The 11,774-nt window shown below is 40.3% G+C and overlaps 1 protein-coding gene across 1 annotated transcript in view; it reads left to right on the forward strand.

Moving 5' to 3' along the window:
- The window catches only part of ankdd1b (ankyrin repeat and death domain containing 1B), an 84,179-nt gene that overhangs the window by 69,517 nt on the left and 2,888 nt on the right, over positions 1 to 11,774 (forward strand). The window contains exons 12-14 of the mRNA XM_028805692.2: positions 2,495 to 2,590; positions 4,547 to 4,748; positions 9,707 to 9,838. Of these exons, the coding sequence (XP_028661525.1) occupies positions 2,495 to 2,590; positions 4,547 to 4,748; positions 9,707 to 9,838 (430 nt within the window). The remainder of the gene's footprint in view (positions 1 to 2,494; positions 2,591 to 4,546; positions 4,749 to 9,706; positions 9,839 to 11,774) is intronic.

Below are 11,774 nucleotides of genomic sequence, written 5' to 3' on the forward strand. Positions count from 1 at the left end.
GGAGGAGGGAGGTTTGGACAGAAACAATTCCAAGAGACCTGCAGGGAAAAACCACTAAGAGCAAACTACATAACTCAGGTGAATCTATTACTTTGAAATGAAACATTTCTATATTTAAAATAGATATAACAAATCCCCCATGCACTTGAAATGTGTGAAAAAACAAATTTAAATATGATAGGTGTAGGCTAATAATATTAAACTGCATCTAGTGTTTTATTTTTTCGGAAATGAGAGGCCTATGTGCAGTGACTTTGGCATTTCTATTAATGGCCTAAGCCCCCACTAGACCCCTATGGCACCACTCCAGAGGGTCAGTCAAGTGGGGCTTTAAGACACTCCTAAAATTTCCTAAGGCAGCACGTAGCCCCCTCATCTCCATGTTATAGACAGGGAACCAAACCGAGATAATTAGGCTAAAGGTGGCAATCACAATTTATTTTCTGTTTATTGTGTTGTTACGTTTTACCCCAATTCATCACTCGCTTGAATTCTGTAGCAATAAATTATTATTTTCGAGAAGGAACACTTTTTGCTACTTTTCTGGGAAACAATTGTACAGTTCTTGTTCCTTATTTGTAGGTTAGGACTGAAAGGATGAGACTGTGGATTGTAAAATAATGTTTTTGTAAAAGGGTGCAGGGTGATAGGGTGAGGAATTCAGCGATATGGGGTGGCCTTGGTGCAAAACTGCTGCTTCTCGGGACTAAGACGTGTCAGCTGAGATGATCTGGGCCTGCTCATCACCTCTGTGGAGTTTGCTAGTTCTTCTCAAGGCTGCTGCTGTTCTGTTTTCCTTTTCTTCTTTGTATTCGGCTTTTCCTCACGCGTCCTAAAGACATACGTGTCAGGTTGATTGGTCAATGTGCACAGTGGATGCAGGGCACCTGGATCAGAATGGCAACCCCAGCCAGGGCTGGTTCATGTCCTGAGCCGCTTGCTGCTGTAATGAGCTCTGGTCATAAGGTGTTGCAAGGGTTTAAATGGAGTAAATAATGAAAGGCTGGACACTTGCATATTTCAAGATATTCTGAAATCATTTAGACAATTTCAGTACCGGCTGACGTTTTAAGGTGACTAGTGTATACAATAAATAGTGAGTACAAAATTAGCTTTGTTTTTTTAAGAATTTATCTTAAAAAAAATTATTTTGCTTAGTCATTGTCACTGCGGTGGGTTGGCACCCTGCCCGGGATTGGTTCCTTGCCTTGTGCCCTGTGTTGGCTGGGATTGGCTCCAGCAGACCCCCGTGACCCTGTGTTCGGATTCAGCGGGTTAGAAAATGGATGGATGGATAGTCATCGTCATGGGAAAAATACAAAATGTCACCTTAGTTTAAGTTATAGCCGAGCTGTCTATTTCCGTGTCTATAAAAGACATGTTTTCATTACAGGAGATAAATATGTACATTAGGTTACAAAGATGAGTATGACTAAATAAATATCAAGTACATTCCACAAGTGCGGAAGCCAGCAAGTTAAATAAATGATGTTCAGAGGACTTGGTTTTTATCAAGAAAGTTTACATTTTATTTGATTGTCTGCAAACTGTTTAAATTTTAGTTCCTGAAAGTCCCTCAGACAATCCCTAACCAGCTAACTTCCTCCGCACAAAACACAAACACATTGATTTTATCTTTGTTATTGTAGTGGTGGGTAAAAGCTTATCTTCCTTATGTAAGGGTTGATAGATTTGCTTGCTTCCTCATGTTAGAGGCCTTTCTTTATTTTTAGAAAGATTCTGCCAGACCAGATCAGTTCAGCAAGAATGACATGAATTGATTACCCCGTGATGGACATGTCATTAGATATGTGCTAATTATCTTATGGCGATTTAGAGGACATCTTGTAGTCGTCCAGGCTGTCTACCCATCCTTTATAAAACCAGGTGGACTCAAGTCATAATCATGTAGTGATAGGACCATCCACATTAGGTGCAAAGCAGGAATCAATAGGATGGCACTCTCATTTACATCCATAAGGACATTTTTAAAAAGTCCTCATGTATATTTAATGAATATGGCCTGCATCCAGTTTAGCACTAGGCCTGAAGTAACAAACATGAGGAATGAAAACAAAAAATGTTCTAAAGTACATTATGTCATTTGTGAATGAGTATCTATCTATCTATCTATCTATCTATCTATCTATCTATCTATCTATCTATCTATCTATCTATCTATCTATCTATCTATCTATCTATCTATCTATCTATCTATCTATCTATCTATCTATCTATCTATCTATCTATCTATCTATCTATCTATCAAATCATTGAACATTCTGTAGGTGCACGTGGAGTCCATCCTCATTGGTTTCTCACTACATTATGCTGTCCTACCAATTGTCCACTCTACTAGCCCCCTTGCATATAAAAGTTGGTTTGCAGTAGATGCTGGTATTACGAGTTTAAATTTCCTGAAAAATGGTTTTGCATGTTTTCTTCATGTCACGTTTAAGCTAAAGACACTGATTATCCTTTCTGTTTTCAATAGCAAGGGAAAACTGCACTTGGAGTGGCAGCAAGAGGAAACTATGTAATTATTGTTGACATGATTATTAAAGGAGAGCGATATTTCACATGGAAAAAGGTAATAAAAATGTTTCTATATGCATAGTCAATATACTGCATACATCAATATTTTACATTTGTTTTAAGTAAAATGGGTGGCGCTGTAGTAAATTGGTTAATGCTGCTGAGTCCTAAACCCAGTCACGAACTGTGAGCAATTCCTTTGTGAGTGTATCTTTTGGTCACTCTGCTTTGTGATTTGTTGCTTTATTATTTCAGTGCTGTTTTGCATTCGGTGGCGCAGTGGGTAGCGCTGCTGCCTCGCAGTTAGGAGACCCGGGTTTGCTTCCCGGGTCCTCCCTGTGTGGAGTTTGCATGTTCTCCCCATGTCTGCGTGGGTTTCCTCCCATAGTCCAAAGACATGCAGGTTAGGTGGATTGGCGATCCTAAATTGACCCTAGTGTGTGCCTGGTGTGTGGGTGTGTGTGTGTGTGTGTGCCCTGCGGTTTGCTGGCGCCCTGCTCAGGGTTTGTTTCCTGCCTTGTGCCCTGTGTTGGCTGGGATTGGCTCCAGCAGAGCCCCGTTACCCTGTAGTTAGGATACTGTATAGCGTGTTGGATAATGGATGGATGGATGTTTTGCATTCTTTTTATGTGTCATGTTATTTTAGGCAGACACTCGACTCTGTCCATGTTGGGATGAGTTAAGTTTAGTGTTAGGATCTGTTTTGGCTTTTTGTGCCACCACCTTTTTTTGTTTTCGCTGTGGAAGACCAGCATTTTATATATAAATATTTTTGCCTGTGATGGACTGGCAACTTCTTCAGGATTGAGAATTTATGTATGATTTATTGTGTAACTTAAATATGACAGAATGATGCTATGTTTTTTTGTAAGTGCATAATGTACACATATTTGGACTGGTTGGTGAAATTTAATTCAGTGTAAGTAGGAATCACTTATAAAGGGAGGCCAAGTGCCTCAAGTTAGGGTTCACATCACTCAGGAGGTCCATCATGAGAAGACAGGCAAGCAGCAATTTCTTGGCTTGTATGGATGTAGTGAGAAGTCAAGCAAAATGACACCTTTTATTGGTTAACTAAAAAGTTAGTGAAAGGTGTCATTTAGCTTGACTTCTCACTACATCCATAATGGCTAACACGGTACAACACCCTAGTACTATTGGCTTGTATGGGAAAAGCATTTCATTCCTTTATAGTTCTAAATCTTTTATCATTTGGAGCTCAACTACACATGAACAGAGTCTTATGCCAATCATATTTGAAGTTGTTTCATTTAAGCCATTCTTCTTGCCTCCAAAACTAGAGATCTAGAGGTATAGAATTAAACTGTCAAAGCATATCCAGGCACAGGCACAGGCACAGGCACAGGCACATAACCTGTTTTTTTGAATGTTTAATAAATTAGTTGGTACATTAGTAAATGTAGATTAACTTCCTGCTTCCCTGGAGTTCAATAAATCAGTTCATACATACAGTATGTAAATATTGGGCAGCATGGCGGCGGCCTCTCATCTCCAGGGGAGTATGTTTCAAGTTCAGCTCTATTGCAGTATGTGAGATATGTGTTTGGTTTATTGACGACCCTAATGTGTCCCTGTGTGTTTTTTTTTTTTTTTTTTAAAAAGGTATGCGCTATGATGAAACGATAACTGTTTCGGTTTTTGTCTTGTGCCTTCTGCAGGCCGGATAGTGTCTGGTACTGAAACATGACTAAAAGGTTCAGGCTCCCCAAGTCCTTAAAATTGGGCAACTGAGTTCAGTATATTGATAAATGCTTGGATATATAATAGAAACACAGGATGTCTTACTAATTCCTTTACTTTTTGACCTTTGTTCCTTTGGAAAGACCTGTCTGACTGTGAATTGTGTAATGTAATATACTGTACATACAGAAACTGTCATTTATTTTTAAATGTCTATGCAAAGATCTAATTTATAGCTCCATTTAGTTGAGAGTTAGCATTTGACACTTTCACTATATTGTAAGTTTACCCAGCCTTCACTCTGCTGTAGGACAATGCCATTCACAACGATACTATTGGAAGAGAATTTCCACTGACCTTCAAATTTGACCACAAAACAGAGAACAAGCAGATCCGTGGAATCATGTGGAACCTGGCCTACAACCAGCTAAAGGACAATGACTGGAGGAAGCTGGCAGTGGAATGGCATTTTACTGAGCCTCAGATCCAAGCCATTGAGGAACAGTGGATAGGTAAGAGGTACCCACTTGTGGCATGGTTACAATTTCAGTTTAACAGTGGCAATGAATATTGTGATTATAACAGTGTGTGGGCATGTGCAGAGGAGAGATGAAAATGGAAAAGAGGAAGGCCTAAGAGAAAGTTTATGGATGTGGTGAGAGAAGAGATGCAGGTGATGGGTGTGACTGAGTAAGATGTAGAGGACAGAAAGATACGGAAGAAGATGATCCGCTGTGGTGACCTCTAATGGGAACAGCTGAAAGAAGAAGAAGAAGATGACAGTGTGTGTCAACCTTTGTCAAATCTCTGCTGTATAATACCGGCATTGAAATAAAATGATTGTGATCATTGCTGGGATATGTCATCGTCTGCATAAAGCAAGAAATCTTGCCTTGGAATTGAAGTTTTATTCACATGCTGATCAGCTTTGTTAGCATCATGTCTATGTTCCAGTTATATCCATCCATCCATCCAGTTTCCAACCCGCTGAATCCGAACACAGGGTCACGGGGGTCTGCTGGAGCCAATCCCAGCCAACACAGGGCACAAGGCAGGGAACCAATCCTGGGCAGGGTGCCAACCCACTGCAGGACACACACAAACACACCCACACACCAAGCACACACTAGGGCCAATTTAGAATCGCCAATCCACCTAACCGGCATGTCTTTGGACTGTGGGAGGAAACCGGAGCGCCCGGAGGAAACCCACGCAGACACGGGGAGAACATGCAAACTCCACGCAGGGAGGACCTGGGAAGCGAACCCAGGTCCCCAGATCTCCCAACTGCGAGGTAGCAGCGCTACCCACTGCGCCACCGTGCCGCCCTCCAGTTATATCTCTCTATTTTAATAAAAAAAAACTTGGGAAGAGAGACGAGACGTGACTTTCTCAGACACTTTCACGAGACAAGACTTTCTGCCAAGCGATTTAACCATGCCCGGGGCCAGAAATAAAAGACAAAGAGTAGATGAAAAAGTAGAATGTCATAAAGAATTCAAAAACGTTGGCATGATACACATGCAGAGCAGGTTAGAGATAATGGAAGTACGAAAATTCAAAAGTCTCAAAAAAATGATAGTAAAGATTGCATTAGCGCAAACAAATGGAAATCATTACTCGGTGAAATAACTGAACAGCGAAAAGAGATCGAATATATTGTTCGGATTTAAACTTTAATCAGACAGACACTTTCACGTCCCGCGAGACTAGACTTTGTGCCAAGAGATTTAACCACACCCAGGGCTGGAAATAAAAGACAAAGAGTAGATGAAAAAGTAGAATGTCGTAAAGAATTCAAAAACATTGGCGTGATACACGTGCAGAGCAGGTTAGATAGATAATGTAAGTACGAAAATTCAAAAGTCTCAAAAAAATGATAGTAAAGATCGCATTAGTGCAAACAAATGGAAATTATTACTCGTTGAAATAATGGAACAGCAAAAGAGATTGAATATATTGTTCGGATTTAAACTTTAAGTCGGAGACTTGTAGATCGTCTAATTTGTGTTGCCATCATGGAAAAGTAGTGTTTCTTCCCAATGAAGAGGCGTATCAGCGAGAATTAAAAGATTTGTTGTTTGGTGAAAGTAAAATCCACATACGTGAACAGCAGAGACACAAAGTTGCTGGAGTGTAGCGCAGGTGGGAGGGTTGACAAGCAAAACCCCGTAGTCTTTGTAAAAAACAAAACCAAAGACAAAACCAATATAAGCATTCACTAGACCGATGTAAATGGGGTCTAAACTCAACATGGATGGGGTAAAACAAAATGGACATAGCTTCTCTAAAATAATTTGATTACTTCTTCCATTGCTCAAAAAGAGACTGAGAATTTCAAAAATCTGTTTGAATACTGAAGACATTTTTATTTGCATTTGAAACATTTTACTGAAAAATGACAGTACAGCCTTACTTTGTGGTAAATGCAAAAAAAAAGACTAGAATTGGTTAGAAGCATTTTTACGTTTAAAAAAATGTAAAGACCTTTTTAATTTTAATCAACTTATATCTGAAATAGGGATGCAACTAACAACTATTTTGCCAATAGATTAGTTTGTCGATAATTATTTCAATTAATTAGGCAACATTGGTGCAGAAGTACAAGTATTTTTTTTCAAAAACAAAAGAATTTTGTTACTTGCACAAATAAGGTGCAAATACCTTTGTATAAATGACAAAAAAAGTACATAGTAACAAGTCTAGTTACTAAATTTAAGGTGTAGCTTAATACTTTCAAGGTCGCTGTCGACATCAGGGAATAGAAGGCCAAAATGGTTTTGGTCTTAAGTGTCATGGAGTATATTTTTTGATTTTATCCAGTAGATGTCAGCAGTGACCACAAGATGAACCGAGTGTTGTTTATTTGAAGCCTTGTTTCTCTTTACAGTACAGCATCAGAACAGACCGTTGCTATCCTCAAAATAAAAAATTACATATTGTTGATGAGTCGGATTGTGCTCTGTCAGATAAGGATTTTGAGCTGCCAGAAGAAAGTGACACTGAGAGAGCTACAGGATTATCCCAAGATCTATCGTTTATACTCCCAGATAATTTCTCTCGCTGATAAGTTGGGACTTGATTTTATCGTATAATTTCAGGTATTTTATAATGTTGGTCATATAAGTCGAATGCGGAAAACTCACACCATTGGTCCAAGAGATTATGATATGCTAACACCCACCTGAGAGAGTAACCATGGAACACACTGCCTTTTTTTTCTGTGTATTGTGCCTACTTGACCGCACAGTAATACCTGAAATATTCTGAAGCAACGTTTGCACTGATTTGTGTTTTTTGTATCTCACACCCTCATACACCTTTATCGTAAGAGCATCCTTTATCTACGATGGAGTGTTCGATCAGAAGAAAATATGAGGCTGGTTTTAAATTAAAAGTCGTAAGAGTGTGAAAGAAATTGGTAACTGCATTGCTGCAACAAAATTCAATGTGTCTGAGAAAGTGATGTGAGATTGGAGGAGGCAAGGAGATGTAAAAAAAAAATGTGTCATATTGTTGAATGGGCGTATAAGTCAGGGTCTGATTTTAAGTCGGACTTCAAGACTCGACTTATACACAAATATATATGGTAATTTGAAGGATTTTTCAAAAAGGAATTTTGGGGTCAGTTCTGGTATATATATATATATATATATATATATATATATATATATATATATATATATATATATACACCAGAACTATATATATATGCATTCGTAGTCTGAGTCTCGACGACCTGAAGAGGGGAGCAGTAGAATGTGTATGCCTGATGAGCTCAAATGAGGGCAAAACACGTGTCGCGTACTCTTTGCATTATTTGACAGTAAACTATGCTATATATATATATATATATATATATATATATATATATATATATATATATATATATATATATATATATATATACGTAAATAAAAGAAAATTGTGTTCATTAAGTGTAATTTCTTCTCAACCAATTTTGTTCAGAATAAAGGTTTCTAATGTTTTACAATTGTAATCAGAGTGTCTAAGCCAAATTTGATCATGATTAGTTGATTTCCTCGCAATTTATATGTGCCACATATGCACAGACACCTAGGCAGAAACCACAATAGAACTGATATTCAGGAATGTCTAGAAGGTTTCAATCCATTAAAAACTAGAAGTTGAAATTTCAATTATTGCAGATGGAAAAATGAATTCTTCTTCTTATGGAGACTGTAAAATAATAGCTCAAGTAAAGTGATGCTCAGATTCCATACATATTCTCCATGGGAACTCCCACACTCATATGTATGTTAGCAGTCATGGTGGCCCCATACACGGCTGAATCAAAGCTGATAACATCGGGCGGGTTTGAGCCCACTCAAGGGGAGGTGAGGCCAAATTAATTGGATGTTACAGGAGTAAAATCACATTTCTGAAAAGTTCTGAAAGAACATCTGCAGTGCAAACAATAAACTAAAAGCCGTAAAGGCAAGGACATTGCACTTTGTTGCTTCCATGTTGTCACCTTTGTCTATACAGACAAATACATTTTGCTAAACATGAAGTCACGTGTCTAGGGTGTTACTCAGCTGGGCATGATGGGCATTGGGAGTCTCAAACTCAGTTCCTGCAGGGATGAAGTGGCTGCAGGTTTCTTAATGAGTAACTCATGACTAGTGCTATTGGAAGATACTTTACACTGCCAAGCCATATATTTATAAGGTAACTTGTATCGTTAACAATAAGAACTGGCTTCTAACTATAAAATTTACTGCAACAAATCTTGAAATCATTGCCATTACACAATGGGAAAGACAAAGAAAAACAGAGAACTCATTATTAGTTGGCAACTGGATCAGGAAAACAGAAGCAATTTAGGTTTTGGAATCTTAACAAATGAGCCAATCAAAATGAAGCTAACAGGGTATGTTCCATTCCAAACCATAATTGTCTATAAATGAAGAAAGTGACTGGAATGGAAACCAGCAGCCTCTGCAGCTCTCTACGAACTGAGTATGACATCCCTGATGTGGAGCAATGTGTGATTAAACTCAGTGACCAAATGAAAATGAAAGTATGAATGAAAGATCGAGAGAGAGGTTAGGAGCTGGCGCTGATACAACGCATTGCCGCACCCACCACATGATAAACTATCTCAGGATCCCAGATTAGGACTCGAGTGCAGCCATGCAACGGGTGACACCTCAGCACCAGCCTAGTTCAGATGAAATGGAGCCGTGGGAGGTATTTTATGTTGGCCGGAGTGCCAATTCTGCCACCAACCCCCAGGTTTTTCCCTGCAGGTTGGAGGACCTGCTTGTAGGGCTGGATGCAGATTAACGTCATACCCAGGACGGAGCAATTGCAGGTTAAGTGCCTTGCTCAAGGTCCCAATGGAGTAACGAAAAGATGGATTTAAAATGAAAAATAAAAATTGCTTTCAGTCCTGCAGTGTTAACATCGCTTATTGTAATTTCAATTAAATTCTCTTTGTTAACAGGCCCAAAGAGCTATCAGGAACACGGTCACAGGGCGTTGTTAATATGGCTTCATGGGGTACAGATGACAAACCAGAATGCTGGAAAAGAGCTCTTCGAAGGCTTGGCTTCAATTGGACGCAAGAACATGGCTGGTACCCATCTTTTTAATATTTCATACTATACAGAAAACTACCCTAACATCAAAGTGCTGTCAATAGTTCATATTAATATTCTAAGTAATATTCACAGTAAGAGACATTTTAAGCAAAGGTGCCCAAACTTTTGCATGCCACTCTAGCAATATGTCTGCCAAGGATAAAAAGCAGCTGGAGAAAATTCGAGATTTCCTCCCACATCTCACAATGTGTGTATTTGGTTAATTGTCAAGTTCAGATTGGACAATATGGCTGTGTCCCGCAATGGACTGTTTCTTTCAGGGTTCGTTCCTGCCTTGTATACAAACCAGCTGGGATAGACGCCCGCCTGATAACTCTACTAGACTAAATGGGTTGGAATATGGATGGATGGAATGGTGAATGGGATGTGAGGTCATTACCGACTGTAAAATCCTACGGCCCTCTAGGGTTTAGTGGGCAGGCCGGACTGAAAGGACAAGTAGCCCAGCTAGGAAATATTTAAAGCAAATTCCCAATTCATGCGATCAGAAAATGAAAGACAAGAGTACAGTGATCCCCCGCTATATCACGGTTCAGCTATCGCTTCCCCGCTATATCGTGGATTTTTCTGTGGCACATGTCTATCGCGGAAATCTGCAGTTTTATAGTGACAACTTTTTACATTGAAATAAACATTTTTCTATGCCAAACTATTAATAACAACAATGTATTACTGTAATTATAACATATATACAGGTAGTCCCCAGGTTACGGACACCCGACCTACGACTTACAAACGAGGCGGCAGCTGTGACGCATGCGCCTCATTAACTGCCGCTCCGTCATCTTTGGCCGGAGGACGCTGCAAGTAGTGGCTGGAGGGGTGCGATTTTGCTGCTCGCACAGTGTAGTGTCCCTGTGTCCCTCGGGCGGTGACCCGTGGTCCATAGTCACTGGGGCCACAGCTATCGCTCGTGTGCAGGACGTAGGCTTAATGAGGCGGTTCGCTGTCTGCCCACTACCCCGCCACAGTTACTGCTCCTGACTGGACGCAGGCTGGATGGAGCGGTGTAGGGCGTTTCACTGCCCGCCTACTCCACACGGCCTCCCCGAATCGTTTTCGGTGGGCGGCTGGTAATGCTGCAAGCCGTGACCCGGTTGTGGCTGAACGGAGGCCATTGAGGGTGAACGGGGCGGCGGGGGGTAGCATTGTAGTGTGCTTCGGGTGGCTGCCTGTTGGATGGGAGCAGTGGTGGGCGATTCACTACACGCCTTTGGCCGCACCGTGTTCGTTTTCGGTGGGCGGACGCACGCTGCAGGCTGCATACTGTAGTGGAGGTGACTGTGTGGTGGGTGGGTGGTGAACCGCCCCCTCGCCGCCCCCATTCATTCTCAATAGCAAGCCTGCTTGTACTGTGACGCACATAACAGGAAGTTGTCTCTCGTCAGTACATCAGACGTGTTGACGACTGGAGCCTTCCTGCTGTGATGGCGTGTACAGTGCTGTGCAGTAGAGCTCATCTTAACCTTTGTCTTCACCCTTCAACAATGTCTCTGAAACACACATCTGATGCAAGTGCTGGTGATACAGTAAAGAAGAGAAAAACCATCACCATTGAAAATAAAGTAGAAATAATAAAAAGGTCAGAGAGAGGTGAAACGCCATCAGTCATTGGCAGAGCACTTGGTTACAGTCAGTCAACAATAACATTTATTAAAATAATGTACCTGTTCCGACTTGCATACAAATTCAACAAACCTACAGTCCCTACCTCGTACGTAACCCAGGGACTGCCTGTATATACCTGTACTGTATATAAATAAAAACGGAGTAAAAATTCAATAAGTACATCCTACCTGTAGTGTACCTGGCAGCCAATTCATAACAAAGCATACGCTTTTCATTTGTCACTACGCGTGCTAGACAAGAGTTCGTTACAACAATATGCATTATAATTTATAATAACTATAA

The sequence above is a fragment of the Erpetoichthys calabaricus genome, chromosome 7 (assembly GCF_900747795.2).
Source record: "Erpetoichthys calabaricus chromosome 7, fErpCal1.3, whole genome shotgun sequence".
Lineage (NCBI taxonomy): Eukaryota > Metazoa > Chordata > Cladistia > Polypteriformes > Polypteridae > Erpetoichthys > Erpetoichthys calabaricus.